The sequence below is a fragment of the Corylus avellana genome, chromosome ca5 (assembly GCF_901000735.1).
Source record: "Corylus avellana chromosome ca5, CavTom2PMs-1.0".
In the NCBI taxonomy this organism is placed as follows: Eukaryota; Viridiplantae; Streptophyta; class Magnoliopsida; order Fagales; family Betulaceae; genus Corylus; species Corylus avellana.
Window position 1 is genome coordinate 16150956 of NC_081545.1, and position 19580 is coordinate 16170535.

The window sequence follows — 19580 nt, forward strand, 5'->3', positions numbered from 1 at the left end:
AAAAAAACATTTTTTTTTAATTAAAAAAAAATTAAAAAAATTAATATATGTGCCACGTGTCGACGTCTGATTGGTCCACGTGTCAGTTTAACGGTCAACTAACGGTCAACTAACGGATGGACTAATTTGGTCACTTATCAAAACCACAGGGACCTCCTGTGATAAAAATGAAACCCCAGGGGGGAAAAAATAAAATTGTGAAACCACAGGGACTTTTGGAGTATTTAACCCTAAAAAATATCATTATTCCCTTTATAGTGAAAATGTGTATATTGTTTTTTTTCGTTTTTAATGAATGATGTAGTAGACTACATAAGAACATACATATAGAATTTTCTTCTTGTTAGAATATACGAAAAATATAATATATTTTTCGTATAATTATGTTGATATTAAAATATTCTCTATTTATTGGTCGATTGTAATCATATATTGGGATCATAATCAAATCAATATATTTAGACACTATCTTATAAATAGGGACTTTTGTATTGTAGACAAATCAAATTAATGAGCACAATATAGCTCTTAGGGGTATTCCGAATGGTAGACGTAGATGTCTAACACTGAACCGCCCATAATTCTTTGTGTTTATTTTCTATATTGCTTCCGTTCATATTTCCGCATCATCTTAATTTCAATATAGTATCAGAACTATTCATCACCTCGAATTTAAATTGTTGAAAGTTTCTCCAACTTTATTTATAAAAATATCGAATGTCCCGTTGTATATGTAACACTAGCAATGACATAATTGAAAAATTTGGAGGTTGGAAAGGAAGTAAAGTTGTTGGGGGGCAGTTAAAAAGAAGGATGACCGGATTCCAGAAATAGCAAGCAAATGCATGTTGGTTGATTGGTACAACAACGCCATCATATTTCATCATCTAATATTATCTTCACGTATTTTTTTTTCCAATCATCTAATTGATTTGACAAACTATTTACGTCCCCATAATTAAACCACCCATTTCATGCTCTCTCATCTATTATCTATATATCATTACAAATAATGAAATAACCAAAATACAAAATCATATTTCAGCCCCCCATAATTGCTAAAATTGAAATTTTTTCTTTGTTGCATAGCTTATAACCGTGATACTCTTTCAAAATTGATAATTTGGAAAGTCTTTATGTGGGAGCATGTTCTTTTTGGGGTTGAATAGAAAAAAAAAAAAAAATTATTCTTTTTGGGGTTAAATTCATTTTACTCCCTAAGTTTTAAGAGTTTTTTAATTTGAATTCTAATATTTAAAAATTGGCAATGTACTCCTTAATGTTTCAAAAATTTTCAATTTAGACATTCTGTTACTAATTTCCATCAAATTGGACAAAAATTTATGGAATTAAGTAATTAATTTCAATGCTTTTTTTTTTTTTTTTTAAATTTCCATCCAATTAGAGGAAATTAGTATTGGAGGGTCTGAATTGAAAATTTTTAAAATATTATGGGGGTACATTGCTAATTTTTAAACATTAATGTTCAAATTGAAAAACTTCTGAAACTTCAGGAGATAGAGTGAATTTTTCCATTCTTTTTGTTATTTTTTTATTAAAAAAATTGATATGATTTTTAAAACTATAATTAGTTTTTGATCTAATAATCATTTATCACAAATTTAATGATAATTTTAATATAGAAAAAACAAAAGTCTTTCTTTTAATATTAAGAGAGTCTCACACCATTAACTAACATCATTAAGAACACCTAACAACTTTGTTGTGTTTATGATAAAAAATAAAATAAAATTGGGTACAACACAAGAACAACTTAATTTGTTTTATAGCTAGCTATAACTCGTACCTTTAAAATTGATATGGGGACTCAATTCAAATATATACATCATGTCTCTAATAGGTAATTCAATCGGCTGAAAATCACATCTTATAAAATAGAAATCACTAGTTCGAATTTCATCTCTCCTTCTTATGCGGACATATATATAATTCCATTAATTGAATTAAATAGTTTATAAAAAAGAAAAAAGTTTAAAATAATTGAATTAAACCAAAAGAAAAGAAAGCAAGGAAATAGTAAATTAATATAATGAGGTTCCATGTGACTCCTGTCTCTCTGTTTTCCATGCAAAAGAAGGGCATGAGTACCATCCCATTAGCCGATTTCAGACATTGATAAGACAACAGTGCCAAATGGTGCAATCCGATTGGTCCGTGGGGGAGCTAACCCCGAAAGTCGCGTGGGTCTTCTCTCGTTCCTGCTTTATCAAACATGCTGGGACCCATCACGGCGTTCGTTTGAGAGACATAGGAGGGAGAGAGGAAAAAGAAAATGGAGATAAATTCTAGTTTTAGAAGCTGACTAGGAAGGAGGACTGGAGGAGGAAGAGGAAAAAATTTAAAAAACAAAAGGATGATAAAAATAAAAAGGGAAAGAGAAAGAGAAAGAGAGAGGGTGTCTGGGAGAGTGTGATAGTGTGTGTGTAGGCTGTCTCTCACATGGCCACCATGCCGTTGGGGCCAAGCCATGAAGCACCAGAGCCACAAACACAAACACAGCCACAGATCAATGAGCCGCTGAAGCTTGTGTCCCGCCGCCCCTCCGATATGGACTCCGATAAGGTTCTTCATTTTCTCTCTGCCCTCTCCCTCTCCCTCTCCCTCTCTTCTACTTTTCCCTTTTCTTCTTCTTCTTCTTCTTCTTCTTTGTTTCCTTTTACCATTTTACCCCTCTACCTCTCCGAGTGTTTTTGTCCGTTTGGATTGTCTTTGATCCAGCTCGGGACCTTTCTTCTTCGTTGAATTCTGAGTGATCTGGAAGTTTCGCTGCTTCCTTGCTTGGTTTGAGGTCGCCGGCGGTCTCTGATCGGAGTGATTTTCTTTTTCTTAACAATTTTTTTGCTATGTGCTTTTTCCTTTCCTTTTCTTTTTTTGGTGTTTTATTTTGATTTTGCTGGTTGAGATCTTCATCAATTTTCTCTCAGTTTACCGATAACCTTTGTGAGGAAAAAATAAAACAAATAAAATAGCTAATATTTTTTAAATTGCTTATTTCGTAGCCTTAAGGTTATATTAGGGTCAGCTGAGGTACTTGGATTTTGATTTATTTATTTTCCATGGACTTCAAATTTCTTTACCTTTCGTTGTTCTAATATTTCTCAGTTATCGAACAGATCAATACGAGTTTTCTCATCTTTCGTCTAACACTTTCCTTTAATCTAAACTTCTTAACTCTTTTGAGTAGTTTGTCAATATTTTGAGGTTGATTGTATGTTGGATCTTCGATTCTTTACTAGGAATTTTGTGGCTCAGTGTTGGTGTTGTTACTCGTTTTTTTGGGCCATGGATTTTTCTGCACATTGATTTTTCATGGTTTTTTTTTTTCTCAACAATGTTGTAAATTTTTTGAACTTTTGACCTTTTCCTCTTTGGTAGAATGTTATTCAATATGTCCTAGTTTGCTTCATGTCGTGAATGTCCTCTGATTCTCTCTTTGGTAAGTGTCTTTGATTGGGTTGCAAGTAATTTATAGCATGTGATGCTTTCTTGTGAGCTATACCCATTTCGATTTTGCTTTTCCTATACATATGCTTGGAGCTCTTTTAGCATTGCGTTCTTCAATTTCACATTCACCACCGTGCCAAACATTCCTAGTTTGTCGTTGGTATGCATTTGCTAGTGGGAAGTTTTGTTGGATTGTTGAGTCAGATTCAATTATTAGTTTGTTTATCATCAATGCGCAGTTGATGTACTAATAATTTTTTTTCTTTAACCACTGCTCGAATGTTGAGTCAGGTTAGATTCGTAATTTCTTTAGACAACGGGTGTCATCTCATTCATGAGGTGTTAAACATGGCAACTCCCAAAAATAGCATTGATAAAGATGGCAACATTATGTTTGTTTTTGTGACTCACCGTCAATGAACTTAAGTGCAAAAGTACTTTTGCATATAGGTACTTATATGTAAATAAGTGTGTTTAGTCTGCGACTGGATGTTAATTAGTACACAGATAATGGATGTTAAAACTGGTTTTATGCATGTTTTATGGTCAATTAAGGTGGGATTTTTGTAAGTGAGCGCGACTGCTGTTGGCTACAGTTGGGCAAGGGTGTTGTGTGAACAGATTGCTAGACATTAACAGGGAGAAGTTTCCTACTTATTCTAGTTAGTATCTATTTTGTGGCTTTCTTCATCCTGTGGTGCTATGAATTGCAGGAAATGTCAGCTGGTGTTATTGAGGGGAATGATGCAGTCACTGGTCACATCATTTCCACCACGATAGGAGGCAAAAATGGCGAACCCAAACGGGTTAGGACCTGCTCTTTACTTATTTATTTTCTAGCCATTTCTCTTTTTTTTTTTCTGTTCTTTGATTGCCATAAACTTAATGATGTGGCATGAAAATGAGTTCTTGGATCAACACTTGTAGAAGAAAAAAAAAATAGACTAATTTTCACTGCCATGTCATCCCAATTATATGGTAGTTATATAGTAGTTTACTAAATAGCATTGCTCAATTAATAATGCAATGTAACAATTTTGTTTGGCCTGGGCCCTAAAAGGTGCTACCACATAAGAATTTGATGTAGTTTGAGTAGGATTTGGAATGTTGAATTGCTGATAAGGATTAAGGATTTTCTTTTGTGACTGTCTTATCATCTTGGATGTTGAGGTGTTTGTTGTAATGTTGCTTGCAGACCATCAGTTACATGGCAGAGCGCGTTGTAGGTACTGGATCATTTGGAGTTGTTTTTCAGGTACAGACCTATTCGTGTTTAAGGAGTAAAAACTAATTCTTGGTATTCTTTGTACTTTTGACCATCTGATATCACTATATTTTAGGCAAAATGCTTAGAGACTGGTGAGACTGTGGCAATAAAGAAGGTCTTGCAGGATAGGCGGTATAAAAATCGTGAGCTGCAGTTAATGCGCTTGATGGATCACCCGAATGTGGTTTCTCTGAAGCATTGTTTCTTCTCTACAACAAGTAAAGATGAGCTTTTTCTGAATTTAGTGATGGAATATGTTCCTGAGACTATGTACCAGGTTCTGAAGCATTACAACAGTGTGAACCAGAGGATGCCCCTCATCTATGTTAAACTTTACACATATCAAGTATGACTTGTTTTTTGTTAGCCATAGTTTTTTTATTTTTTTCTCTTTAGAATTCTGACAAATAAATGGAACATACTTCCCAGATCTTTAGGGGGCTAGCATATATCCATTCCGTTCCTGGTGTTTGCCATAGGGATTTGAAACCTCAAAATCTTTTGGTAAGATATCCACTGGTTGTCTTTTTCTTAAATGAATCAGAATGCTTTATCTGAACCTATTTTATATATATTCTGCAGGTTGATCCTTTCACCCACCAAGTTAAGCTTTGCGATTTTGGCAGTGCAAAAGTTCTGGTATGTGTCTTCTTCACATTTTTAATTTTTATTTCATTCAAATATTTAACTACAAAAATGGTAGAGAGCACAGCTTGATATGCTGTGCCAGTTGGCACTATATGTTCAGAAGAGCTTTTCAACCTTTTCTCTATGGTCAATTGCAATTAAAGCTCCATGGTTTTTTATGCAAAGACCCATGATCCAAATGCATTTGCAGCCAAGGAACCATGAGATATGAGTTTGTCAAGGCCTTGTGACATTTTTTTCCCTAAATGTAGAAATAAAGAAAAAGTCACTAGGCTTTTATTTCTTTACTTGTTTTATTAAAAAAAAAAAAAAAGGGAAGAGACAGGGCTTTTGTTTCTTTGATATTGATTTCTGTTTAATCATTTTTATATAAAATGTTTGGGGAAATGTCACTTAACCCTCCTAAACTTTCATCGCTTTTGCAATCACCCGACAAAGTTCAAAAGATCTCAATTCATTATATCCAACTTACAAAAATTTGCAGTGTTAGCCCTCTGAATAGAATTACAAAATTATCTTAATTAAAAAAATAAAAATTAAAAAATAAAAATTAAAAATAAAAAAATAAAAAAACTGCACCATGAGTCTGGTGACCCACCCACCAGACCATTCCTGCCTTTCTTTATTAAAAAAAAGAAGGGAGTATTTTGAGAATTTTCAAGGTGTCCGTTAGGATTTAATATTCCCTTTGCTTTCCATACTGAGGAGCAAAAGACCGAGTCATGGTTATTTTTCCAATTTTTTTATGAAACTCATTCTGTGTATGCAATTTAAACTAAAGCTTTCACATGTTTCTGTTTACAAGTTCAGGGGCGGACCCACGTTGAAGCTAGGGGGGTCCTTGGCAACCCCAAAACTTTTGAAATCCCTTTAAAAAAAAAAGAAAATTATATGTAGAAAGGCCTTGCAAAAAATGACTTCAAACCCCCCAAGGACAATTTCCTGGGTCCGCTTCTGTACAAGTTGAATTCATTTAGTATATGTATGTATTCTTTTAAACAACCTTATGCTTTTTCAATGAAAGAAAAATGCATTGTGCTATTACCTCTTGAGGAAAATTAATAATGATTGAAATTTGTGTTTAGTCTTGAAATGACCTGTGTTTCTTCATGTAGACACTCTTACAGTAGCATGTTTTTTTATACAAAATAGTCTTTTTAGCTATCGCAGTTATTATACTTCCAAGTAAATTATTCCTAAAACAAATTTTTGGTTTTTATGATTTTCTATTGATGTCATCAGGTCAAGGGCGAAGCAAATATATCCTATATATGCTCTCGTTACTATCGGGCTCCTGAACTGATATTTGGTGCAACAGAATATACAACATCAATTGATATTTGGTCGGCTGGTTGTGTCCTTGCTGAGCTTCTTCTGGGCCAGGTAGTCACTTTGGAAAATTCTATACTGAAATCACAAATAATTTTCTCAATGGTACTTCAAGCCATATTTTCTGTAATATTTTGTTTGCTTCTCATAATTTCAAATGTTATGATAGCCATTGTTTCCAGGAGAAAATGCAGTGGAACAACTTGTAGAAATTATCAAGGTGAAGCCTCTTTATCTATATGAATGCTACTATGGAATATGCAACTATAGTAGCTATGTGATGATGTATTTACCGTCTTGCAGGTTCTAGGTACTCCAACTCGAGAAGAAATTCGTTGCATGAATCCTGATTATAAGGACTTTAGGTTCCCTCAAATTAAAGCTCATCCTTGGCATAAGGTGTGCTTTTGACTACCTTCTTTTATTTCACGGCAGTTGCTTAATGGTTTATCGGAATTGACTAATGATAGGAAGAGTAGATAAGCAAATAAGTGTGTTGCCTGGATGTTAAATCCTGCATACATTTTACATGCATCAGCAGACAGTCATTTGACTTTAGGGAATGGTGAGGAGCTATGACAACTTCTTTTGACTTTATGTTCTAAACATTTTGTTGTCAATCAGGGTGGCCTGTTCATATTCTTTCTACTCTATCAATTACTATTAACTATGGTGTTGTCTTTTTAAGTATTTTTGGATTGTTTGCATTTACAAATTGTTCCTTGGTTCAGGTTTTCCACAAACGAATGCCTCCCGAGGCAATTGACCTTGCTTCACGGCTTCTTCAATATTCACCGAGTCTTCGGTGCACTGCGGTGAGTTAAACTTCCTTCGATCAAATTTTATTGCTGAAGTCTCAAGATTGACATTATCACAAGAGATCATATTATTTCATCTGCTTGTTCTATTTAAGATTTAATTAAGCGTACCTTGGTATGGTCTTTTGTTGTGGTGTGCACTGCAACTTTTGCAGTCTGCCCTTGCAATTTGAAGTTCAACTTTGTCCATTCCTTAAAAATTTCTTTACTAATGTAAGCAAGAAACATTTACCCCGTATCTCTATATGACCTTCCAATTTTCCTTCTTTTGTTGGTTTTGCTATTGCAGTTAGAAGCATGTGCACATCCTTTCTTTGACGAGCTACGGGAGACCAATGCCCGCCTTCCAAATGGACGCCCATTGCCCCCTCTTTTCAACTTCAAACAGGAAGTATGTTACGCCTTAAAAAAAAGTGAATCACACTCTTGGGGTTTGTATGGGAGACATGTCATACATTTTGGTGACCACGACGCATGTTGTCATGCTTCTCATAATACTGAAATTTAACTGTAACCGACTGTTTTAAATAAAACCAAGAAGAAAATCAGGTTCCATGTAATTAGATTGAAGAAGAGAGATTTCTAATTTCTACCATAAATTCAGTGGTATAGGGATTTTTGTCTTTCTTTTATCCATCAATATCAGATACTTGTGCACTTGTGCTAATAGTCACCTGCGGCTTGGATTTTTGATCATTTCTTGTTATTGTAATCTTAGCATTTCTTTCTCTTTTCAGTTCCTGCTTGTAATTATGAATTATCTTGCCTTGTTTTGTCAAGTAATCGGTATTATAGATTAGTAGAGATCAGAAAACGGTTGTCATATGCTGCATTAGCATTGTCTGACATTGTCATTATGCATTATTGTTGACCCTGGATGCTGATCAGCTTTATTCTTCAGAGACTGGAGCTCTGTTGCTCTTACTGTGGGCATGCTCTTAGAGTAGCCTACAAAGTGCCTATGTTTATTAAAATATATGATGAGAGGGCATGTTTTTGGTGTTGCATTTTATGCTCAAATGTTATCATATGGCTTTGGCAAGCGCATGGGTCCTACAAGGGCCTTTGCTTTGTCATTGACATATAAATCACCTTTTTCATTTTTAAGAGCATTAATTTCTGTGGTGGTAGATGATATAACTCTTCAATTCCAATTTGGTTTCAGTTACAAGGAGCATCACTAGAGTTGATCAACAGGCTTGTACCGGAGCACGTGAGGCGGCAGACTGGTTTCTACTTCCCGCATTCAGCTGGTACGTAAAAAGACAATGTAAACGAGGAATCAACTCTGTGGTAGTGATGGATGTGGAAAAAGCAAGGAGGGCATGTTTTGTGGTCTTATGTAACCGAGCGTTGTGACTTAAATGAGCAGTTTTTCCTTGCCCTGTGAAGAAATGTATACTACGTCATTTTAGCCAAAAAAAAAAAAACAAAAAACAAAAGATACTGATGTCCCTATTTTTGTACATTGTTTTGATCGTAAAGATTCCAGTGGTAGGAATATAAAAAGTGATGCTATTCATGTCTCTTCATAGATAAGGGCTGAACTGCTGAAGAAGCAGCCTCTAGCAGAAGAAGCTTAAGAGGCTCCTTTACTAGTCTGGCGTGCCTTTTTATATTTCGTCATGGTGTACGTTATCTCTACATATACTTGTGCTACTCTCTGTTTTCCAACTATTTTTCTCACCTTCCCTTTATTCTTGGGATATTCTATTTGTTGGGTTCCAATTTGCTTAAAAGATTTGAGATGAAGGAAATATCTGTGAATTATTCCTTCATATTAAAGCAATAACTTTTTAACTTAAAACTATTGAATTTGAAGAGAAATGTTTATGCATCTTACATGTCAAAATCCTTGGGGGACCGACTTATTTTTAAGATGGTCCATGTATTACAAGATGGATTGAATCCAAAATCAAAAGCCCCCCCTAATTATTATTAAATAAAAATGTAGGAAAAATAAGGAAGAGCACATAATGACGTCTCTTTTATTGCATCCTTCCCTGCTCATAAAAGGGATGGAAAAGAAAGAACGTAAAAATGAAGAATTTGGCCTTTGTGTAGCGAGAGTAAAGTCTCTACGCAGACTTTGTGACCTCATGGATGGCATTAGCCAAATATCCAACATTGCCTGTAGTAACACCCGCCATACTGTTGTGCATGCACATATATATTATTAGCAAAAATCACCTCTCAGGAATTCATGTAGAAGAAAAGAAAATTGGTGGTCGGACACATTACCTGATGCGACCATTTCGAGTCATGTAGATATGAAATTCGTTTGTCAAACGATCAACTTGTTCAGGTGTCATCCCACTATAACAGAACATACCAATCTGTTTACAATAACCAGAATTATTAGAAATTAACAAATTCAGCAAATGGATCAAATTGCACACAATCTTAAGATACAGATACCTGTTTAGTTACGTGCTCCCATGATAAGGCTGACCCTGAATTTTCAAGATTTTCTCGTAGAGTTGTTCGCATTCCAATTATGCGGTCTGCCATGACCTGGAAAAAAGATGATAATCATAGTCGTCAGATACATCTAAGGAAGAATAACGATGATGAAGACTACACGATGAAATTTTACTTTAATTTAGGATTTTTTTTTTTTTTAATTTTTTTTTTTATTTTACAGATCAATTTGATTTTCTTTTAATTTTTTTCTTAAATTAAGAAAAAAATGATACCTGCAGCCTCATATCTCTACACCACACAATTACTCTCTCTCCTCACACACTGCTGCCATGGCAGCACAGCCTTCCCTTCCACCTAGCCTGTATGTTTCTCTCTCTGCTGCTAAAGGTGGTGTGACAATGTCTGGAGTCGCCGTCCGCTCCTCTCAACCCAAACCTTCCTCATATACAACGAAAATCACACAAATTTCTTACCTTCTCTTTCGAGTTCTTTATCTCTCCTAATTTGTGATTCAAATGGCAGCACAGAGATGGGGTTTCTGCAAGTTGAATAGTGAAGGGCCTACAACTAGAGCTTGATGGGCGGAGGTGTGTGTGTGATGTAACTTGAAGAGAGAATGGGGGTTGGGCCAGTTTCAACAGAAAATGGTTTGAGTTTTGGGTGAAAGAGATCCCTTTCAATTCTTGGTTTCCAAAAAAAAAAAAAAAAAAAACTGCTTATTAGACACTGGCATAGTTATTGCTGTGGCTGACAAAGAAGGGGAATGGGAGAATAGAAGAAATCATCTGGTACTTTCGTCCTAATGGGTTTTGATGTTACAAGCTGACTTAGCTGAATGTTATTGGAGGCCACAAAAGACCTAATTTAAGCCAGATCTTTATAAAAGTTATTCTCTAATCTTAAAAGCTTAGCATGTGACATTATCCCACAGAAGCATACAATGTCATGCCAATTTTTTTTTTTTTTTTTTTAATTTTTTTTTTAAAAAAATGCCAAAGAATTGTACTATGATAATCTACCTTAACTTCTTTGAGCCATAACTTCTTCAGCTGTGGATCACCAAGAATAGTTGAAACTACGAGTGCACCATGAACAGGCGGGTTACTATACATGGGTCTAGCAAGCTGCTGCAACTGACTTTTTACAGCCACGGCTTGTTTTTCATCTTCACAAAGCACACTGCAAAGCATAGGAAGGTATAAGCGAGTTCTTTCTTTCTGAATTCGCTTGACAAGCAAAAGAAAAGTCCGTGGATTAGCCATCTGTTGAATAATTTTTTATAAGTATATGCTGAATAATTTACCTAGCAAGTAATGTCCAAAATGCTACTCCACAAGAAACTAGACATGGCAGAATAAATGAATTTCCTAAACATCTTTCCATACACAGATTTCCAGGATTTTTGCGGGTAAATTATGATCAACTTTAGGAACCAAGATTAACTCATCTTAATTAGGAAAGATGTTTCAATTAAAGTTCCCATCTTAATTCAATGTGAACTAAGATTAACTCATTTAGTTTGCATATAAAATCTAAAGGAATAAGCAGACTTTTGTGAGAAGTCTCGAAATGGATTTGATCAGTGCACAATAGTGTAATCATAAAATAAAGTTTACTCCCAAGAATTCATGCTCAATCGTCAATTATCACAATTTCAACACAAAAGACACGATATAATTGGCTTAAACATCAATAATGACTGATCTGCAGGTTGTCACACTATAATTCTATTGATAAATCATGTTCACCCAAGACATTAAGCCAGGTAAATTGCTAAAACAATCCCCAATTAATGTGTTTACCATTAATTACAGGAGACAAAGTGTTAAAGGAAAGAGGCATGCAGTTGATGTTTTGCTTATTGAAGACAGATGAAAGAGGAAAAGAAATCTGCATTCAGAAGAATAATGGATGATTACCTAAGGCATCCGACTCTCTGGCCGTAGAGTCCCATATTTTTTGCATATGATTGAGCAATTCCAATTAGATGTCCATCATCAAGAAAAATCCTGATGGACTTTGCATCTCTTTCTGGATCACCACTGGCAAAACCTTGATATGCCATGTCAAAGAAGGCAAAATGACCCTTTGCCTAAAAATGTTTGTATTGTTCAGTATATAATTAATGAAGTGCTCAAAATTTAAAAAGGTTAAAAAACACAAAGTAATAATAATATCATTAAAAGTTTACCTTGAACTGGAATGACATCTCTCTCCATTGTTCCTCTGAAGGATCGACTCCAGTAGGATTGTGAGCACAAGCATGAAGCAGGAAGAATGACCCACTTGGAGCACTCTACATCCAATTTTTAAAGGGCAGGGAAAAGAACTGTCGATCAGTAATGAAGATATGAAAACAATAGCCAAATGAGTAAAACTAGGTTAGTATCAGTAGGGCTAGCATTTTTTTACACGAATATGAACTTGACATGAACCCAACATGAAATTAGTGAGTTAGGGTTGATGGGTCTAACCCATTTAATTAAATTGGTTGGTTATGGTTAATCTATATGACTATACCTATGCCTTGACATGACTATAACCTGACATGTGACACTAATGTTGATTATTTTTTACACAACCTGCTTACCCAACACAAAATTAGTGGGTTAGAATTGAGGGATCTGACATGTTTAATAAAATGGGCCGGGTTAGGATTGACCTATATATAGTCTTATATACTCATACATTGATACGACCTGAACTCGACACACGAACACAAATTGTTAGCCCTAAATATCAGCAATGAGGTACAAATAACTAAATAAAGTAATTGGAAAATTAGATTTGTCTTGCTTACCTTTATGTCATCCATCAGTGCTGCAAAATCTAACCCCCGAGACTCTGGGTGATAGTAATGGAAGGTCCTCTGAGGTACTTGGGCATCTCTCCAGATGTTATGGTGGCTGTGAAATCTCATGTTAGAGGCCCAAAGGGAAAGCAACTATAACTTTCCAACTTTATTAACTAGTAAGGGAAGTGTGGGTTGGGGTTTGGGGGAGAGCATTATCAACAATTTAAGTGAAGAGAAATGCTATACACACTCCTACTCCCGCATTTTGAAATACAAACTCTCTAATGTGGCACTAAAAATCACCATTGGAACCAAAATTTAATAGTGATCAATATAAGATCCAACAGTAATTTTTAGTGCCACCGTCAAGGAGTGTGCATTTCAGAGTATGAAAGTGAGAGTATGTATAGCATTTATCTTAAATGAAATATGGCCGATACTCACTTGGCCCAGGTAGGGACTGGTATGTAAATTTGTGAATCAGGACGAAAACGCTTTTGAAAGTCTGCAAAAAGTCGGCATGCACCAGTACCAGAGAGAGATTGTACTGCTGCTATTCGTTTATCTTTGATAAACTCAGAATCCTCCCCATAGGCCAGTTTCAGTGTCTCTTCCACCATATTGCCACTCCCTCCCATGGGAAGATACTCCCTGCCCGAAAGAAACAAATGTGCAAAGCATTTACATGGGTTCAAAGGGGAAAAAATGATAACTGATACTGGGTATGAATGGGTTAAAATATTTTATGCCTCCATTATGCCCATGGATGCAAATGTTTAAACAATTATTAACCAAAACTACCTTTTCGCTTCATGGAAACACATCCATGCAAGAATGTGTGTACTAGCAGGAGAATTTTTAAGGAAGGTACTAGCAAAAAATTGGTTTCCATAGACTATAGCAATGTCTTACAAGAGACAAAAAAGTACACATATATATGTCCCTCTTTTGAAGAGTTGTTTTACTTTTATTTTTTAATTCATAAATAACACCATGGTCCTCTACCACTGCCGTCAAACACCTGATAGGGTTCATATTATTTACTACCATTTTATAGACTACAGAAAATTTTCATTTTTTCAGATTCAGGGCAGAACCCTTTCATTTATATATAAAATACTGATGCATTCACATGGTACAAACCTAAAGAGCAAATTTCAGATAGTTTAGGAAAATAGATTGCGAAAGAGAGGAAGAAATCGTTTTAAAGGATCTCGGGGCACTCTTTAATCAATGTTGTTTACTGGGTGAATAGTTGATGCGATTTATATCCCACAATATAGAAAATTCTGACCCAGGTCAGCAACCAGAAACTCAATACTATAGCATGATACACTGATGGCAAATAAAGATCCATTATCATGACCAGGCTTATACTAGGATCTGATGTCGATTCTCAGCAGTGCAATATCAGCTACTCAGGCTGCCCATTGCTAACCCAGTGTGTACTAAAAATTTAACTACCGAAAATCTACCTGAGTAATTACCATAAAAATGTTGACTGTAATAACAAGTTTTCCTGATTCCACACAATTGAAATTGCACGCATATTAGATGGACTACACCATGACCTTTCCAAGAAACATATAAAATAAAATAAAGCAAAGGCAACCCAAACCCACTAGCAAAGAATAAAAAGTTAAAATTCAAAGAGAACCAATAGTATCATGATTTCAGAATAGGGACATTGACTTGAACATGATAAAAGATGAAAAGAATCAAATTGGTTAGTGGAGGATAAAAAGGTAAAGCCAATGGGACCACCACAAAAGTTGCAAGTTCTATGAAGCATATATCTCACAATACCATCACAAAAATCCACACATATAAACGTAATTATTATACAAAAACTGCAGTACATTAAAAGGGAATGACATTAAATATTATATAATGCATGCAGTGCAAATTTACAGATAAAGCGCTCAATCATGACCATGATAAACTGTTTTATGCGACAAGAATATAAGAAACTCACATATTTAACTTTCCAGCGATCCTCCGCTCTGCTTCTCTAACACACTCAAGAACAACCGGTTTTCCGTTATCATCACGGTAAGCACCCTTTTAATTTGTAAAGTAAAAGAGAGAGAGAGAGAGAGAGAGAATTAGAATGGGAATCCACTCAAGAACACAACTTGATGATCAACTCCTCGATGATCTATTTGGTTGCAGATAGAATTTCAGAAATTCAGAGAAACTAAAATTATTGAATTTGAAATTTATTCTTTGAGGACCATGGAGGTTGAGATTTTCACACAACAGAGCACAATTTTAAAGCTAGTATTGTTAATTTCAGAATTTTATTCCTTGGCTAAGTTAAGGTGTTTCCATCATTTAAAAGTTTTTTAAAAAGACGAGCGTTACGAGAGATAAGATTTAAATTTATTTTCTTTCTTTGGATTTCTCAGCAACCAAACGGAAATAACAAAAACCAAGAAAGAAGCCTGAATGAAAAATGGAAAATGTAGGAGAAGATAACAAACAAAAACTGAAAGTGTATCCTTGTCTTCTTTATCCTATGCATAGTTTTCTAGAAAACTCGAAACAGAGAGCATAGAACAACCAACCAACTGCAAGCGAAATTCTATCCCTCGCACTGTTTGGCTGCTAAGAAAAATGAAACGGAAATACAAGAAAAAGAGTATTTTTCCCCAGAGATCTTAGATTCGTCATTATTAAACAGCTCAAAGCTGCAATTTCAAGTCTAAACTCTTTGGCTTCTGATTCTAATAAAACAGTATCGCCTTTCTCTTTCAAAACAAAAAGAAAAGAAAAAATCTATTTGCCTAGCAACCAAACAGACAAATATGGCTACATAGTTATGGTTCATTTACAGTAACATTAATGTATAAGTGTTTGAAAGTAAAAAGGAGCTTACAACTCCGACATTGACTTTACTCGGACTCGGATCGGCCAGGAAGGCCTCCGTAACGCCGAGAATCGGATCCTTCGGAGCCGGCTCCACGCTCCGCCACCACGTCGACATCCACCTCGCTCCCAAGCCGGAGCTCCGCCTCGCCACCCGCCACGACGCCATTCCACGAAACGCCATCGTCTCTCTCTCTCTTTCTCTCTCTCTCTGTGTCAAAGGCGAGAGCTGAAATCTTAGTAAAAAAGTGTGACGAAGCGACTCGATATTCTTCAATTTCTTTGGGTGACAGACGAGAATTTGTTGCAACGGCCTTGAACTGCGTGACATTGTTCCAAACTTTAAGACGTTTCTGTGCAATTACCAGGATGCCCTCGTTCCGTGTTTCATTTTGTTTTTGCGACAGCCTTGAAAGTGAGTGAAGCTTCAGGTGGCTCACAAGTTAAATTTTGCCGCGTCACCTGAGCCGCTGATGTCATAGATTCAGTTTTCTGGTCAAAATCAAAGTCTCCCTTTCAAATAAAGTCTCCCTTCCTATCTACAAATCTTAAATGACAGAATTCACATTAGTCTCACTAAATTTATTAATCAAAATAAATTAAAAAAATCACTTTTTTTTTAAAAAAAAAAAAAAATTTATCTATCCACTTCTATAAAAATATATCCTTATTTGTTTTAATATTCTAACTATCAACTTTTTACTATTTTATTTAAATATTTATTTTCAAATGTTTTCCCATTAGCCACACATTCTCCATGTCCATACTCCATACTCCTCTCCTCCTAGGCCACCTCTTGTCTCTCCGCCAAAACCTCAACCTCTTTTTTCCCACCACCAAAACCCTCTCCTCTAAACCTTTCTTCACAACTCTCCCCCTCAAACTCCACAACAACTACTCAAAACTCTTCAAACTCTCCACTACCACCACACTCAAATCCACAATCTTCGCCACTATTGCCATTGACGACAAGCTCCCAGACGCCATGCTCTCCTACTTCGACCCCCATCCGCGAGCTCCAGACCAACACTATCTCCAACCTCACTGATAGGGATAAGATAAGGTTGAGTTGGAATTATATTCTTATATTCCAACTCATTAGGATTAGACTGTTAGGATTAGATGAATATTTGAGTTGAAATAGAATTTCAATTATTTAGCATTAGGTTTATTTGAATATTTAATTATCTTTTAGGTGTTATCATGTTATTAATTGTAGTCTATTTATAGACCCTTTTATTAATGAAGAAGGCCGTGAATGATTTAGTCAAATTGTGATCTTTTCCTACTCTCAGTAGAGTATTGTGGTGTTCTTCTACCCTAAATGAAGAATTGTGGTTTCTCCTACCTAAAAGGCAGCGAATGATTTAGGATTAGGTTTATTTGAATATTTGATATGTTATCTTTTAGGTGTTATCACGCTATCAATTGTAGTCTATTTATAGACCCTTTTATTAATGAAGAAGGCCGTGAATGATTTAGTCAAATTGTGGTCTTCTCCTACTCTTAGTGGAGTATTATGGTGTTCTTCTACCCTAAGTTAAGAATTGTGGTGCTCTCAAATCTTATCTCACGTCACTACCCAACATCGGGTACCTATCAATTGGTATCAGAGTCATTCCAATCCAATTCCGCACAAACTAGAAAATACCCCCATCAAGCCATTGCGACCACCCTACCGAAAAATTTCATAGCCATTACCACCATCCACCTCCCATTAAACCAAAATCGCTGCCATGGCTACAGATTAAGAGCGGATTCAAAAGCTGTAAGTCGATATGCTGGAGGTCAAGGAGTCCATTCAGAAGTTAACCCAAACTACTGATTCCATTCAACATATCTTGAAGGAGCTTTCAGCACACTTCGCCAAATCCCTTGGTGATTTTTCAGCACATTTCGCTAAATGCCATGATGAGTCTTCATGTCATCTAGAGAAAGAAACCAAGGAATTTAGTTCTTCTTCGCGAGAAAACTCGATATAGATTTCATCGCCTGAGTCAACCCCGCTCGCCCAACCCAAGACCCGCAAACAGGCCCAACCACTAAAACTCAGCAACACAAGCTGCACAACCCGTGCCACACCAATAATTATCGGAGCCCGCGTCCCACGACACCATCCCCACAAGCACCGTTCCTTTCAACCACTGCCGACAGCCGCACGCCTCATCGTCGCTCATCCCGGCTGCATATCCAACAAGCACCAAACCCATGAGCACCCACAATGCCAACCCACAGGCCACAACCCAACACCACCACAATTTAGTTCCTCGGATCGTTGCCTAAGCAAACGCAAAGCCCATCTTCACTCCAAACGAAGAAGCATCTCGAAGAAGAACGGCCTATTCACGAACTCTATTCAAAACAATAAAAGAAGAAGAAGATGTTTTGTATTCTTCAATACTCACTTCCTTGTCATTGGACAAACTTGTATCTGCTGGGGACTCAACTTGCTCTAGTTGCTCAACTTGCTCATCTTTTTCTTCCTCCTCATTGTTATCCACAAGGAGAGGCTCAGTTGTTGATGAAGATGAGTTAGGGAATGATATCTCAGTGGTTTTATCATTCTTAGTTTGCATCTCAGAAGTAGAATCCAATAAGGCCTCAGTATCATGTCAAGGTCCAGATCACACTCAAATTGAGCAATGCACTCTTCCAAAGGATCCTCCAAACTAGGCTCATTAAAAGTCTTAGGTTGCTCAAGGAATTTGTCAAGGTCTAGGTTACATCCAAATTGAGTAAAGCACTCTCCCAAAGGGTCCTCAAGACTTGGCTCATTAACTGTTTCCTCAACGCTTTCTTCACTCCCAAGTGTGGTGGTGGCTTGGACATGCTCATGATCAAAATTGCTGGAATCATCTTCATCAATCATGTAGTGCATTTCAGCCATCAACTGACTTTGAAACTCTTCTTCCTTATTGTTATCCTCTATGCTTTCATTGTCCCAATATTGAGTCAATGGGGCAAGTTGATGTTTACATGGATGTTCATTTTCACTCTGGCCAATCCCTTCTTCCACCCTTGCGATAGCTTGCGTGTTGGCATCTTTGAGCTCTTGTATTATATGGGAGGTGAAATTCTTTAGCTCTTGTATGGTTTGGTTATTTGACTGTATGAATGCTTTGACTGTGTCTTCCAATGAGAATTCTTGTGGAGGATAATCATATGATGAAGGATGGTGGACTTGGTCATCAAACTGTGGATAATTTGGATGGTGCAGTTCATGAAATTGGAGAGCAAAATTTCTTGTAGCCTAAGCCGACCATGAGAAATCAGAATGGTTATTCCATCCTAGGCTGTAAAAATAATTGCTAACATGATGACAAGAATTAGAGCACCATGAACATGGTCCATATGGGTAAAAATTGTGAGGGTAGTTTGTAAGAGCTAGTGCCCTACAATTAGAAGAGGCATGTTGCACAGAAAAATTATTAAAATTATCAAACAGAAAATCCATGCTTCATTCTCACTCTTTAACATGCAAGTATCCCACATAAAACATTAACCATTATTATTTTTTATTTATTTTTTTAAAAAAGATAAAATAAACAAAAACAAAAATTATTAAATCAAAAACTACTACTAACACAACAGCAAAAAACTAAACAAAAATAACCAAAAATTAAAAACTAAAACTTAAAAACTCACAAAACAGACCAAAAATAAATTTGGCAAAATTTCAGGTACTCATTCGTTTTGGTGCAGTCTGTGGAGGTGCGCTCGAGCATAGGGTTTATGGGATTGAGTGCAAGCGTGCAGATCTGCAGGTGCTGCTTGCCTTGAGCATAGGTGCGCTCAAGCTGCTGAAGGAACTTGTCGAGCATAGGTGCGGTTGATTATTGTCTTGGATACAGGTGCGCTCAAGCGTACCAAGGCTGCGCTCGATAGCACTTGCGTTGGTGTGCAAGAACTGGTGCGGTCCGACTGCAAAACAATGAAACAAAAAAATAAAAAACGAAACTTTTTTTTT

At 36.1% G+C, this 19580-nt stretch overlaps 2 protein-coding genes across 2 annotated transcripts; one reads left to right on the plus strand and one right to left on the minus strand.

Moving 5' to 3' along the window:
• The first annotated feature begins 2390 nt into the window (after positions 1–2390).
• On the plus strand, positions 2391–9055 carry LOC132180991 (shaggy-related protein kinase eta-like). Its single transcript, XM_059594018.1, has 12 exons — positions 2391–2583; positions 4179–4271; positions 4661–4720; positions 4806–5078; positions 5162–5236; positions 5315–5371; positions 6623–6763; positions 6879–6929; positions 7013–7108; positions 7441–7524; positions 7817–7918; positions 8693–9055. Exons 1-12 carry the CDS (start codon positions 2461–2463, stop codon positions 8786–8788), a joined length of 1251 nt encoding a protein of 416 aa, XP_059450001.1. The 5' UTR covers positions 2391–2460; the 3' UTR covers positions 8789–9055.
• Positions 9056–9495: 440 nt separating this feature from the next.
• Positions 9496–15914, minus strand: LOC132180990 (aspartate aminotransferase, mitochondrial). The gene is made up of 10 exons (XM_059594017.1): positions 15624–15914; positions 14721–14806; positions 13190–13396; positions 12752–12857; positions 12143–12247; positions 11871–12043; positions 10971–11130; positions 9946–10041; positions 9769–9863; positions 9496–9678 (listed from the first exon to the last, which is right to left on the minus strand). The coding sequence occupies exons 1-10, from the start codon at positions 15795–15797 to the stop codon at positions 9606–9608; spliced, it is 1275 nt and encodes a 424-aa protein (XP_059450000.1). The 5' UTR covers positions 15798–15914; the 3' UTR covers positions 9496–9605.
• Positions 15915–19580: the final 3666 nt, after the last annotated feature.